This window comes from Lutjanus erythropterus, chromosome 13 (assembly GCF_056507025.1).
Source record: "Lutjanus erythropterus isolate fLutEry1 chromosome 13, fLutEry1.hap2, whole genome shotgun sequence".
Classification (NCBI taxonomy): Eukaryota; Metazoa; Chordata; class Actinopteri; order Lutjaniformes; family Lutjanidae; genus Lutjanus; species Lutjanus erythropterus.
In genome coordinates, this window is record NC_139329.1 from 6,877,464 (window position 1) to 6,893,207 (window position 15,744).

The following is a 15,744-nucleotide window of genomic DNA, read 5'->3' on the forward strand; positions in this document are numbered from 1 at the left end:
GAGGACTGAAGAAAGCACTAAATATTCACATTTGAGGAGCTGAAACCAGAGAATTTGGATTTTTTTTTCTTTAAGAAAAGTACTCAAACGATTAATCAATTAGCAAAATTGTTGGCAATTACTTTGATAATCAATTAATAATCAACTACTTGATTAATCGTTGCAGCTCTACAGTGTATTGCCTAAGGCAGATTCCATTCGACACAATCCCATTTGGAGAGGCAGAGAGGACTACCAGCATGGAAGCTAAGAAATGTACTACTGTGGACAGAGTCAACTGTAAAATGTAAATAATTTCTATCAGTTTAAGTGTATGTTATTAGAATATTTTCACTGCTTTAGTTTGCCATCACACAGCCTTTTCTGATCAGAAACCACCGTTATATAAACCAAATATCGCTTTCTCTCAGTCACCGAGACTTCAGTGACAAAATCTGTAATTTGACCTCATACACAGGAGTTGCTGATACTACTGCTGCCTCGATCAGGTACTTTCTTTGTGTCATTGTGTGACTTTGGTGTTTTAAAAGGTTAGTTCAGACTCACCAAATAACAGGACTCCCAGAGTAACAAGCTTCTGTCTTGGCACTCCTCTCTGCTTCTCCACTTGTGTGTTTGCCAGCATCTAACTGTTGGTAATATACTGACTATAGTGAAGTACCTCATACACCCTCACTTCAAACAATCTGTATCCTGTTAAGATTACCTTATAAAACCTTAGCCTGCTAGCTACTTTGTGTATATTACCGCAGTAGAGCTCCCCAGATTAGTTGTCTCACTGAATCCATAAAACTGCCTCAAGATGTATTTAGCTCAGACTTCTTAAAAGACTGAATGTTCATGTTTAATTTTTTGAGACTCACCCTGGTCTAGACCAAACAAAACAGACCAAGAAAGCTTAAGTTAGGGTATGGTCTGCCTCCAGATGGACTCTGGAGCAGTTATTTTAGCTGATTTAAAAGGCTAAACTAGTAATAAGTCCATTCCTGATTGTAAAAACAGGGGATGATCTTGTAATTTATTTAAGCTAAGTGAATCTATATTCATGCAAATTATTTTATAGCCAAAACATGTCTACACATAAACACTGGTATGCTCCCCTTAACAGCTGTTCTTGTATCTTACTCTGTTAGATTAAAATGTGTGTGACAGTGAGACCACTATAAAAAGTCCTGAATCATTACTGTACAAGACACCTCATTTTGGTCCTGTCTGTGGTCTTTACCTGTAATGTAATGTAATGGTTATTAGAACACCTGTAAAGCAGAGTGATACATGTAGTTAAAAACCCCAGTGCTGTTGTACTATATATCAGCACTCATGGAATAACTCAAAATCAAATTACATGGTGGGAACTAACTGTTGTGAAATATTTCATATTGTATTTCTGCTGTGGAAAAGGTCTGTTAAATGATTCATTGAATTACAAATTAATTTGGGATAGTGATTCCCTTTTCATTTTTACTTAAATCATCTAAAATATGACTGAAATGGAGGGGAAAAAAGTTATTTTCACTACAGTCTCGTACTGGAATTAACACTGGACTTAAACATTAGCCAAAACTTAAGTTTAAAACATAAAGCTAATAGCTAGCATAAAGTTTGCTAACATAAAGCAAAAAAGACTGCTAGTTTGTCCAGTAATGTTAAGATATATTGTTTAAAACTAGGTTAATGTGTTAGGGATGAAACTGTTTGTTGTTTTAGACGAATTAATGTGGAAAACTGTGGTTCGTTGATATAGCTGTTACACCTTACCTTTGCTTTGTTAGTCCAGCAAGCAACAGGTACAGAAGGCCACCACAGGGTCGTGTCTGGAAGACAACCCCAGACCCGACAAAAATCTCGTGAGATTTATTATTTTAACTCAGACAATGATCTTGTCCCAACCCAAGTCAGATTTTATTCTTACCTAAATCTATATGTACGTATACACAGGGTTGTGATATAATACAGCATAATTAGTGTATACACGGTGCACAGTGAAGCGACAACGCCCACACATCTCGCGAGAGTTTCGGCAATCGAGGATTCCCTCCAAGACATGACCTCCCCACAGCGCCCTCGTGCGCCCAGGCAAATGAAAAGATAGCGTACATTCAGAAAAAGCTCAATTTTTCTTTCTCTTTTGTTTTTTGTTTTGTTTTTTGACAGACTGCCACCGAGTAGACTATATTTAACCGTTAGGTGTTGTCAGAAGGGACCCTGAAATTGGATGAAACTTGGACAAGATGTGTGCTCACATCCTTCCAGAAAGTGACACCAGCAGCCCTGAAAGAAGAAAGGTACCTGTCAGACTTCATTTACATTCTTTCATTACATACATACATGTAAATTATTTTAATACATTTAAATAAAAAATACATTATAATTTTAAAAATATTTAATTATCTAATATTGACAATTTCATTATTAATTATTCCATTATATAATTATTATTTTAAAAAATAAAATTGCATATAATAAATCAAGGGACAGCAGAAGCTGTTCAGACTTATTGTATTTACTTTAGTAATAAGCTATTCTGTGTTCTGAGTATTTGTTTCTGCGTGTACTGTGAGTACAAGTGGACACAGCAGGACAAAACAAGAAGTTTGACTCTTGTACAGAGGTGAGTACCGTGTAACTGGGCGTTTGGTGCCATCTAGAGGTTGAGTTTTAAATTGCATGAATACTAGAGGCGCCCCTGTTTGGACGTGGTTTGTGGCTGCTTTCTCCTGGTTGTCTTAACCTCCAACTATTATCTAATGAAGTACTCACTCAGCTGCTTTCCCATCGTTTAGTAAACATGGCTTCAATAAAAGAAAGAGCCGCGGCGCTGAACCTCGCAGACAAACTGTGTGTGCGTCCTCAAGGTGAGTTCATCAAACATTTTCAACCACCTGCACATGGAGGCCTCTTCATGACTCTCATTATTTCCTTCTACACGCACTTAAAATTCCATCACGTTGTTGTGGCTTATTTCCACTGATTAACAGTGAACCCCAATTCTTTGCTGCTGACTTTAATTAGTAGACAAGCTTTCCTCAGCTGTCATGTTTTTCCAGGACAATTCCACCTTTCCCTTTCCAGGACCTTAAATGTATTAACATGCATCAAAATTGAAGATGCATATATTTTTTTTAATTGCTAAATTGCTAAAAACTACTAGGGCTGCATAATTAATTGCAATATTATCGAAATTACAATATGGCCAAGTGCAAAAACGCAGAACCAGAACCAAATCACAATTTTTTTGAAAGAGGAAAAGTGTGTGAGAAAACAGCTTTATAATGAAGTGGTTGCCCTGGTCTAAAAATGTTGTTCTCCAGGTGAAAGAAAATATGTTTGTTTGGTACAAACCTTAACAAAAATGTAAACTGTGATGCAAAAATGATCCCACTAATTGTTTCGCATATCAGAATCATGATTTCAGTCAAAACAATCCTAATATGACTTTTTTACCTAAAAATAAAAACCTCCCTAGAATATTTCATTTCATAATAGGATATTAGGTCACCTCACTCTTAAAAACTTTACCATAAAATATAATGATTAGAATCTTTCAGAAGTCTTATTTTAGTTTTGTATCATTGTGTGATTCTATTTAGACATTAAAATATATATATATTTTTTTTTATCAGAAATTCATAATATCCAATCTAAAACTGGGGACGTCTCCACAAGTCACATGATCAGCAAGTAGTGGCATCATTTGAGTCTCCTGAGGCCAGTGTCTCAAAACTTTTCATCTAGAATTATTGTGATAGGATTAAATCTCAAATTTGGGTATTTTGAAAGATGAAAATTAGGATTGTTTTGCTGCTAAAAAAAAATCAGGATTATCCTGATCCCACTGGGAAGGTGGATTCATCATAGATTGAACAATCAACTAATAAACCAGTAGTTTCAATTAGGTCACCAACAAACCTCCAAGCTATTTTTTGTTTTGTATCCAGAGAGAAATTTAGGCTAATTAATAATAATAATACACCTCCCAACATTTTCACATGTCTGTGATGATGAAATGTTACTCTGACCAACAGAGGGAGACCTTTCCAAAGACAAATCACGATTCTGTAACCCTGATCTTGTGATATCTGGGTCAGACTGATCCTATCTAGAAATCCTTTGAAAAACCAGGACAAAACCTGCAAGATCAGTTTCATCAGGAATAGTAAAAAAAAAGGATTACAAAATCTGGATGAATTGATTAAAAAGAATAGAGTTAAATAGATTAAAAGTTTTGAAGTACTGGCCCCTGAAGGTCATGGAAAGACCAAATGTAAATTCTCTTTCTCTGTTTTCTGTATTTTTGATCATATCGTAGGTATGACAGAAAATGTCAATTTCAAAAAAGTTGTGCCGCCATAGTTACATCATATAAATGGCCCTGATTCAGTTGAATGGCACTCTGCTAATATTTGCTCCATGCTTTGTCATTCCTTAACTTCACCTCCTGTTTATCTGCACTCTGACACCACACAGCTCTTGTCTAAAATATGACACACTTTGTTTTGTTCCTTTGTTTTAGCACACGGGCTGACCAGTAAACCCGCCCTGTCCTCCTCCATGTGGAGCGGCCTCATCTCCCACCTCAGGTCCTCTGTGACGGTGAAGCGGCGGCGAGTCCACCTCAAGTCTCATGGCGACTGTTTCCTTGGCTCAGAGGCTGTCGATGTGGTGGCAGAACATATCGAGCACGTCAAAGGCTTTGAGGGTGTGTGCAGCGTTCTCATGTTTTACATCATATAAATGGGTGAATTTTTCATTTGGGGGATTTGTTTGACCCAAACCAGCTTCTAATCATTCTCTGTTTTCACTATGAACCAACAAACTGCCATTCCCCCGTTCTTTCTGACTAAAATTTAAGGTGTTAATGTGACACGGGACAAAGTGGTGTGTGTGTGCCAGGCTCTGTTGGACTGCAAAGTTTTTGAGGCAGTGGGAACCAAAGTGTTTGGCAAAGACAAGAAGCAGGATGTGTTTCAGGACAGCAAGAGTGCTCTTTACAGGTTAGATGCACACAAACAAACCTTTATTTTCTGACAATTTCTATCCACAGCTGTAAAAATGTTAAATGTTAGCTTATTCTTTCTTTTTTACACACAGGTTTGTTGTAGGGGTGTGTACTCCTTCAGTGGATGAGTTGGAAAGAGGTGCACTTGTGAACGGGATCCAAAAACTCTTCTGCAGTGCTCCTTCAGACAGGTATTAAATCTAAATCATTGCATTATGCTTCATACACTGAGGTCAGGTTGCAACTGAAGATTATTTTCATTGTCGATTACCTTGTCGATAAAATGTAAATCAGTGTTTCCCAAAACTCAAAGTGACATCCTTAAATGTCTTGTAATTTTATTGTCATAGCAGAGTAAAAAGAGGTCAAAACTTTTATTTTCCCCTTAAAAAACGACTTAAAGTGATTAATCGACTCTCAAAATAGTTGGCGATTAATTTAATAAGCAATTATTTGAGTAATTGTTGCAGCTCTACACTGAGCTATGAGTTTATTAGTCATATATTGTCCAATACAACACGACCTCTAACCACAGTCTCCAAAATGACCATAGTGTTGAACACCTTTATCATAAGAATAAAAAAAAATCTGAACATTTTAAAGGAACACCACCACCCCAAAATGAAAATGACATGATTATACAGTAGGTGTTTGGGAAGAAGAAAGTAGTTCCCAAATGAAACGGCTCAGGACGAGGTCTGTGGATTATCTTGTGTAACTGGGTCATGATTTCTGGAGAGAGACACTGGTGTTCTAGTTTTTCAGATGGGCTTCTTTTTTTTGAGCACCATCTAGTTCCATTATGTTGAAGAGAAGGCAAACATCTCTATGGTTGATATCTTCAAAACCAGCGTGTGCAATAGCAGCATCCTGACTCAGTTTGACCTGAATGTAACAGGAAGTTAATTAGTGTCATTGGTAACACTTGTGTTTACTCTGTTATTTCATGTCAGAGTGAATGCTGGGAAATAGGTCTATAATTCTTATGACTCATCCATCTTATGACTGTGGTTCTTATGACACATTTCTCACTAAGCAGGGCATCGGGGAAATGACATTATTGAATCTTGTCAGTTTGCCAGAGGTATTTCCTCCTGTCGAAAGCTGCTAGTGATTCTGTTGAAAGAAACTTGGCATTCCCAGGTCATCAAATGCCAATGATTTGGGTGGATGGTAACATCAGTATTTGAGAACCCGGTAATATCAGCTCTCTGTCTCCAGAAATGCTTGTAGCAGTTTTTAAATGTACAGTATTTATAGTGAGAAAAGACTGCACGCTAGGGAGAAATAAACTGTATAGAAGTCTAATGCTTGTCTGTTAATTGAAAGGTCACCTCCCAGATCAAAAATATATATTTTTCAGCAGTGCTATTTATCCATCTAGATTTTTTTGGTTAGCATTGCAGAGTTTTGGAGATATCAGCCATACAGATGTCTGCCTTCTCTCCAGTATAATTGGACTAAATTGCACTCGCACCTGAGGTGCTCAAAGCACAAAAAAATCTGTTTGAAAAATTCAACAGCAACGTCTCTTTCCAGAAATCATGACCTGATTACTGAAGATAATCCACAGACCTTGTTGTGAGCAGTTTCATGTAGGAACTACTTTCTCTCTGCTGTAGAATCTACTGGAACTACTTTGTTTCTTCTAGAAAGAAAGTAGTTTCTACATGATCACAATAAAGTATTTTCTTGAAAGAGACACTGGTGTTTAATTTTTCAGATCTGTTTTTTTTTTTTGAGCACCACAAGCTGAGTGACATTTAGTCTCATTATACTGGAGAGAAGGCAGACATCTCTGTGGCTGATATCTCCAAATAAGTAGAACTATAGGTAAGAGGAAAAATATGTGTTTTTTTTATTTTGGAGTGAACTGTTTCAAGTAAAGATTGTGTTGATACTGTATGTTTTATGTTCTCAGAACATTGTAGAATTAATCTAAAAATAAATCTAAAAATCTTGAGCACAGTTGGAAACCGATGATGGCTGAGTTTGACATCTGTTAGTAGTTTACATCTATTATGCATCACTTGTCTCAGCTAGAGCTGAATGAGTCTTTTACAGTACACAACATGTTATATCAGGATGGTGGTACACTGCCTGTATGGATAATTCCACACATCCAGGTTGTTTTTCATTTTCCAACTTGTAGTCTTCAGCCACACTTGAAGCTCACTCAAAGGACATCACTTCAGGACATTTATCACACTGCTTACTCTGGAGCCACAAAAGGCATATTACAACATTTTTCACATATTTAGTAGAACTTACCAAGAACTGTAAACACAACTTTGATGTGTAAAATTGGTTGATTCCCCTTTAAAGATAAAAATTATGTATCTTTTGATTTTTAAGTGACTTAAATACCTGACAAATTAAAGTACTTCACATCACATTGATGCAAAAACCTTTTAAATCCAATGCGGCCATTAAGCAGTCCTGTTGACTGATTTGCGTCTTTGCCCATAATGCTCTGATACAAGCAGAGAAATTTTAATATTGAAAAATCTCTACAATAAGTCAGATTTTTATCACGTCATATTGCCTGGCCTGTACTAGAATCCTCAAAATATAGTCTTGACATGTCGTCACCATGAGCTCTCAGCTGTCTCTGTTTACATTCCAGACAGGAAGAGCAGACACGTCCCACTGGGCCACATGTTCAGATGTCCACCCCTGTCAGATTTACTCCAACATCCGTAAAAACCAACCAACTGGACCCTCCTGCCACTGCCAGCCTGTCAGTGGAGCCCCTGGTGGACAGTCTGAGTCCCAGCAGAACGCAGACTGACACTGTTTTACCGCAGTCATGTGAGACTCTTATGTTCTTGTGTGTATGTCATCCTGTTGTGCCACTTCTTCTTTGTTAAAGCACAAATTTAGGTTGTTGGGAAGACAGACATGTTGATGCCTCAAAAGCATAGTTAAACTCTCATGAAGTGGAGTTGTATGAGGTAATTATCCATTATCAGTATATTACTTACAGTTTGAAGAAACAGCTACAGTAATCGATGTGGTGCTGCAGTCAGTAGTGTGTTTTAGGCACCTAAAAAAGACATACCCCAAAAAATCAGTATCATTTTGATTGTACGCTGTGTTTTCACTGGTTTACCTTGACATCAGGCAGCCTTTTCTGATTTTCTGACCTCTGTTGTTTAATCTTAATATTGCTGTCTCCAAACCAACCAGATTCTTTTGGCAGAAATGGTCATTTTACCTCACAGGATACAGGAGTTGCTCAGCTACTGCTGCCTCGATCTTTTAGTTTGCTCGTGTTATTGTGTTAGTTCGGATTCACCAAAGTGACACAATAACAAACAAAATGACCGCTGAGGCAACGATAGTGCTTGGAGCCTTTCTTGGCATCCGCTGGGTGAAAGGCAAAAAAACCCCACCTAGAGTAGGACACTAGTCCACCACAGACAGAGAGAGAGGGAAAAAAACTAAACTCTTTTGTCTTTTGACTTGTCTTTTTTTCAAACATTTTTTTCTTTCCAAAGAGTGTTTCATAAACCAGCACTAATATGTCATCATACAATCATAACAAAGTACACTGAGTTTTTGCATATCCCTCATCCCTTCCCTCCATACACCCACATAAAAAAGAGGAAATAAAGGAAAGGACAAACAACACCAAAAAGTCCATTATTGATCTCCTCTTGAAAAGTAAGAAAATATTGGAGAGCAGAATTCTTGAATAATATGTCACTGATCTTTTTTTTTCTAAGTTCAGCCTCTCTAATGGAAGGAATTATGATAACTGATATTTCTTTGCCAAATACGTATGGTAATTAATATTTGGCATATCTGGTGTATCATTATTAAATACAAACAAGGATTTAAATTAAATTCTATTTTTAGGGCTGACTTAGTGAATGAATGAATGAATGAATGAACTGAATTCCAGAAACTTTTCAGCACATGACATTGCCAAAACACATGTCTGAATGTTCCCTCCGCAGCCTTCCTGTATCTTGGACAGATGGGGGTTTTATCTTATTATCTCTAGAATTTGTGGATAAAATTTTTCATTTTTATTGTCTTTGATTTGGGGCAGAGTTATTCTAAAGTAAGTGAAGTTGGAACGCCTGAAAAGAGTTTGAAAGCAAATTACTGCCACATTTCATATTTTGTTCCTCTCATCCTCCACCAGATATTATTTTTAAGCTGATAAAATGAGAGAGGACAGAAAATTAATCTTTTAAAATAATCTTACTTTGTTCCCCCTGGAATAACAAACCATGCATCAGTAAAATATGATTTGTTGTGGGTTGTTTTTTTTTTTTTTGTGCTCTCTGCAGTGGTCGACGAGGTGTGGCAGGAGCAGACTCTGCTCAGGCTGTTAAACCTGGTGGAGCTCCCCCTGCTGGAAGGGGTGCTCCAGTGCAGCCAGTCCCCATCCTCTTCTCCTCCATCAAACCTGCTGGCTCACAGTAACCCGGACCTGATCTACAGCAGCAACCACCTGGACAGACAGATCCTCAAGGCCTTCAGGGACTCTCAGTATGCTTGACTTTGAAAATAATCTGCTGTTTTGAGTGTTTGGCGCAAAATCACAATATCCAAATCACAGAACCAGAAATTAATTAGAAAAATTAATCAATTAGAAAAATTCCCAAATGTTTAGTATATGTAATCACATGGTCTTTAATGATAACTGTCCTTGTTTATTTGTCTGTGTTCCCTCAGGGAGGATGAGTGGCTGTGTGCAGCTCTGGACTGTCTGGACTTCCTCCCTGATCAGCCAGTGGTGGAGCTGAGCAGGGAGCTGCCTCACTGTTTCCTGCCAGATCGGGACAGCTGTGACCCAGCAGCAGCTGGTAGTACTTCACAAGATGGAGGCAAGTGTTTAGATCAGTATGAGAATAGGGTGGTCCTCAAGAGCAAGGCAAGGATCAGGGTATCTCACAAAGGCTGGGATCAGTACCTCATTGAGTTTTCTCCTCATGTCCGCTCTGAAGAATCTTTTGTTATGGTTTAATATTGTGTGGCAGGTTGTGTTGAAGCATGCAACTGAAACTCTTAACAATATATCAATCTACATGTCGATTTCTGTATCTGTGGCTTCAGAGCAGCGTCTCAGGTCTGTGTCCACCCCAGTCAACAACAGTGACGAGCAGCCTCGTCTCTCCCAGAGTGATCTGGATCAGTGCAAGCTGCTGCTGTACGGGACCCTGATGAAACACTACAGCCACACAGACAGGCCTCCACTGCTGCCCCAGAACATGACTGACATCTACACAGCCATCACTGACCTGCTGGGTAAGAGTCACAGACTTCACAAAGAAAAGTTGATTTAGTCACTTGTTTGGATTCACACCATCCTCGTAGAAGTCAAGTAGGAACTGCCTTTTTTCTCTACCCAAGTTGCCCAACTCGGCTCAATATCACTTAAATTTAAATTTGTTTTATTGTGATCAAAGGAGAGCAATACACTCCCCCTACCCAGATCTCAGGATAAGATAAAAAATTTTACAGCATTATACTTGTATCAAACAGCAATCTGAACAAGTGGCAACATCTGGGGGTGAGCGATGAACCTCCAATGGCCACTTGAGGCTGGCTCCAAAAGCAAGCTGATCCTCATAGATCTCCATATCAAAATGCCCAACTTAACAGCAGGAATAAACATGTTTACAGACTGGTACAAAAAACAGTTTTGGTCTCTATAGCTAACTTCTTGCTCATGATAACTATACGGTAGTGAATTTTTACATAACACATTGGTTGAAAGGAGAGATATATAACATTGTTACTTCAATAAATGTTAATAGAGTTTGGCAGGCAGCCACTTAACTCAAAGTCCAGAGTGAGGGTTTAACTCTACATTGACAGACAATTCACAGTTATAAAGCTGATGTCTCGTCATGGCTTGTTATTGTCAGTTTATGATGTTGCACCCATCCTGCACTCCTGCAGACCTCCTGCAGCCTGCCCCCTCTGGAAACTTTGGACTCCTGTACTCATTTGCACACTCAATGTTACAAATTGCTCCTTTAAATTATATTAAGGCTCAAAGTTATGGGTAATTTTAGGCCATGGCCTGAGCGACAGGTGGGTAGCATCACAGTTGACTAGCTGCAGCTTCATTCAGCCACCTGAGCTCTATCTCTGTACCCATTTTGAATTACCTGGGGGTTTGCAGAGTCGGACACTGCAAAGGTGGCGATGGACAAAATGACCACAATGTGAGCTTCTAAACAGCTCCTCAGAAACCTGTGGGCGCTTGCTCTTTTACTTTATCAGACTCACCAGCCCACTGTGTAACAGTTCTTACTTCCACAATACAGAGCTCTATAATATAACAATCACACCAAGAAAAGTTTAAGTAATTGTATATATGTTAAAGTATAATCATCTTCACTGCAGTCAGGCCTGCCAACAATATATGTTACCCATGATAACTGAAAGTAATTTAAGAGCCTGGCTGTGGGTGAACATGGTGCTGCTAGTTTCCAACACAGCTGATGCTGTAGAGGAAACCCGAGTCAAAAAATCCACTGCATCCCCAAAACATAAATATCACTTAGATTTTTTCAAGCATACAGGGTGATTTATTTATCATTTACAACAAGGCTTTAAAATTAGATTTAGTTGTAGTTCCCTCTTTGATTGACTGATTGTCTTTCAGTATCTTTTAAGCTTTGCACAGGCACCTCACCTCCCTGATACCACTGATGCTCAATAGATGAGTACCAGTGATGTTGTGGGCTGTTTTAATGACCTGCTGTAGAGTTTTTCTGTCCCGGGCTGTGCACATCCCACACAGTTGGTGAAGTTCCCAGTCAGTATCCTTTTAATTGCTCCACTGTAGTAGCTGACAGGAACGTGGCACAGGATTTTAGCCTCAAGTTTCTTTAAGAAATACAGCCATTTCTGCGCCTTCTTTACCAGGGTGAACATTTGTGATGTCCATGACAGGCTCTCTGCGATGTTGATTCACAGGAACCTAAAACTGTTCACCTGCTTTGTGCCTGATTTGTGTCTCTCTTGCCTACCTAGTGAATGCTAAGTTGAGCACGGCTCTTGAGGCGCTGCAGCTGTGTCTGAAGCTGCTGCCGCCTGCCTGCAGAGACGAGCTGCGCAGGCTGCTTACATTCATGGCTCTGGCAGCTGACCCAAAGGGGATAAAACTGGACAAGGAGGTGAGAGACGCTGACTAGGGAATCCTAGGAAATAAGCTTTTTTCTTTTTTTTAAGGTGTAACTTCAGCCAAGCCCTGGTCATTTCAAGCAACACTAAATGCAACAAGAAGAATTATACATACATGTGTTGCCAGCCTGACTTTTTTTGTATTATTTTGATCATTATTAAGACAAAAGAACACAATTTATGTCTGTCAATGTTAGAATTAATATAAGCTTTGCATCCAGCTTGAATCCTTATATCTGCTGCTTGACTGCGACTGACAGAATTGCTGCTGGTGTGAGTCGAGGCTGTGAGCGCAAGCTACCTGCAACAGATGAATTCAGTCAGCTAACCGTATTAACTACAGTATTGGTGCAATCACAAGAGGTCAGCCTGCAACAGAATGAATTTGATGGGCCAAAAGGTGTTACCGTACTACCTATAATAAAGGCGCAATCCCAGCAGACTTGGAGCATGCATATGATTTTTAATCATAGTGCTTGTGTTAATTAATAGACTGTGTTGTGTTTTACTGGTGCACACACACATACACACACACATATCTGGTGCATGTTTTATGACAGTAAACTGTCAGCCTACATTTTTCTGAATATATTTTAATATGTTCTGTGTTTTAAAAAAGATTAAAAAAAAAATAAATAAATAAAAATTCCCGTTCATTGTGTGTCCTGGGAAACGGGAAATGGTCTTGATTCGATTTCCTGGGAATCCTGTTTCCTGGGATTAAACCCTACCAGTGACTAAATCTTATATTAGATAATGCATTTTTAAAATTTGTCAACATAGAATACAGATACAGGTAAAAAAAAAAAAAATAGAGAGAGAGAGAGAGGCTTTCAAAGCTGTCCCACCTGTTGTTTCTGTAATTTGAAATTAAAGATGTGCTGTTGAAACTGTAGATGGAGAACAGACCGGCAGTGAAGAGGTCCTTCTCTAGAGCAATCCTCCACAACAAGGTTCTGTCAAAGGAGAAAGAGGACCTCATGGTGGTCTTCATGCTCAGCAACATACAGGAAATTTTTAAGGTAAGGGAAGTTCAGAATACATTATATCTCTCCTTTCCTTGGGACTTTACCTCAACTCACCAAATAAGCCATGGCTTCCTGAAACATGAGGGTGAAGATTTAGTATTGCACTTACATTAAGATGAATAATCTCAAGGCTGTGTCTGAAATCTCTCCATATTTACAATGTAGTGCCCCATTTACCCTTTGACCTCTTTGTTTGACTGTTAAATTAAGGGCTGCCCGAAAGACTTTAATTGCTTCCACCCAGTTTTAGCAACGAAAGCTGGGAAATTGTCCTATTGAGTGAAGTGTTTAGACACTGACTTCTGAGTCTAATCAAAGCCTTACACGTGGAACTCTTCCTCAAACTGCAATCCGAGTCTGGCCCCGACCAGTTCAACCCAGAGTTTGCTTTATTAGTTTGAGGCTGACCTTGTTTGAGGTTGTTTGAGCGTGGTGCTATAACTCATAGTTGCGTAAACAAATTGCTCAAATTGAGTTGCAAAATATAGTTTAGAAAATACTACCACAGACATTTTGTGAAAGGGATAAGTGGGATGTTGAATTGAAAAGGCTGCCAATTTTTCAAGTGTAATTTCATAGACAAGCTGTTTTCTGCCATTAAATCATTTGCCACCAGACTTTATTCTCTTTGCTCCAGATACCAGGGGCTCTGCACAAAGGAGTGAGTGACAAGCTGGCCAGCCTCGTACGGGGGACGCAGCCCGATGTGACTGGTAAATCCGACAGCAGTGTCCAACACAAAACACCTTGATAATGCATGGATCAAAACATTATTCTGCTTTAAATTCAAGAGCTTTAAAAGTCAGAATAGATGGGCAGAGGTCTTTCCCCCGCACACGGTTATAGCTGTTGTTGTGCAGCTGCAGATTTCACTTAAAGACAGATATAGCATCCATTAAAAACATTTTTGCAATAAGCTGTAATTTACATCAACATGATACATTTTATTACCTGAAACAGCTGCATTTAAGTTTCACATCTGTGCTTGAGGCTTTGGCTTCTCTCAACTATCAGGGATTGAACAGATAACTGTGGTCTTGTGCATCCTCATTACATTTAGGAATATATATTATATAAATTACTGATTGGCCGATAATGGTACAGATATTTTATCATTTCATTGCAATACCACCATGCGTCTAAGAAAACAGATTTGTGTCTGTCATGATTTTCTACTTTTTACGCTGCACTTTGGTTTTGTTTCCAAAAGTCTGCGATCACTGAAGCAGAGGAGCACAAATTAATTCCACATGCACTGTTTTTCTTGGCATAATCTTTAGCGGGTGAATATTTTTCTACAGCACGTGGATCCTTAAAAACCTTTCCTGTGAGACGCAGACTACTGTTGCTTCAAGTGAAAACTTACTGTCACTTTATCATATTTTAAGACAGACACAGACAGTATTAACTCCTTACATTTATCAGTTTGTTTATCAATTTATTATTTGAACAAACTAGGTTATCAAAATTATGTCAGATACTTTTTAAATATTGGACAAAGTTTGAAGTAAGGCTCTGTCTGATAATTTATCTTTAAGCTCAAATTACTAGCGACCATTAGCTGAAGAAAAAGTGTCCAATTCCAGAATTCACTGTTACTGTTCTGCCCCCGATGTCCTGTTTTAAAAACATAAGACCAGAGCTGTATGACCTTCTCTCCACCATGGAGATCTTAGCAAAATGAATGTTAACTATACATGTTGGATGGCTAGGAAAAAAAAACTAATGGAGCGCTTCCTCTGTTTCTCCTCTGTCCTTCAGACTCTACCTTCTGTCAGCAGGTCTCCAGCAGGACTTACACTGCCTCTTCAAAGAATACCACCAACCAGGAGCTGCGGGCTCTGCTAAACAACATCCACCTGGATGCCAAGATCTCTGCCAAGGAGAGGAAGCGCCGACTTGGACAGTTTTACCGAGCCCACCCAGAGATATTCAACGAGTACTTTGGTGAATCTGCCCTTGGCGTGTTGTAGATCTGTGAAGACGCAGCCTACATGTCTCTGATGTCTTCTGCAATCGGTCTCACCAGTAGCTTTTGTTTTTCTTTTGTTGGAAATAGTTGGCCAGTTTGACACCAGCTAAAGGACTGACATGTTTATGACTGACAATGTTAGTGGAGATGATAAAGATACATATGTGAAACATACTTCTGGCATGTGATGAAACTTGTATGTGTGTATTTGCTCTGTTATTGAACAAAATAAATAAACTGTTGACATACTCTGGGTTCTGTTTCTCAACAGTATAAATTGAGAACAAAATATTTTATTCCCATGATTATTAGCAACGTAAAGACACCAAAAACTCAAGGTACGATAACATGACGATAAAAAGTTCCTGATAAGATATCTATTGCAATATCAATCTTGAAGAGTGCACTCAGAGTGCAGATCAGATGAAGCAGCTACTGCAGTGACGCCACAATTTCCAGATGCAACCAGCAGAGACACGGCTGGTTAAGAGGAGTAAGAAGTTAGCTGTCAATGGTTGTAGAAAACAAAGTAGTCAAAAAATAGAATTACTGCCTCAGAGTTTTATGCCTCAGATCAACTACAGTTTACATCC

The 15,744-nt window shown here is 38.8% G+C and overlaps 1 protein-coding gene across 2 annotated transcripts; it reads left to right on the forward strand.

Moving 5' to 3' along the window:
- The first annotated feature begins 2,710 nt into the window (after positions 1-2,710).
- On the forward strand, positions 2,711-15,400 carry LOC146316100 (DEP domain-containing protein 7-like). 2 transcript variants are annotated; one of them, XM_084734146.1, is made up of 12 exons: positions 2,711-2,855; positions 4,514-4,699; positions 4,853-4,994; positions 5,092-5,190; positions 7,626-7,810; positions 9,301-9,502; positions 9,689-9,840; positions 10,070-10,261; positions 12,002-12,144; positions 13,048-13,173; positions 13,796-13,892; positions 14,941-15,400. In XM_084734146.1, exons 1-12 carry the CDS (start codon positions 2,789-2,791, stop codon positions 15,150-15,152), a joined length of 1,803 nt encoding a protein of 600 aa, XP_084590272.1. In that variant the 5' UTR covers positions 2,711-2,788; the 3' UTR covers positions 15,153-15,400. The 2 variants fall into 2 exon arrangements, with proteins under 2 accessions (XP_084590272.1, XP_084590274.1); XM_084734148.1 differs by having other exon boundaries at positions 13,817-13,892.
- Positions 15,401-15,744: the final 344 nt, after the last annotated feature.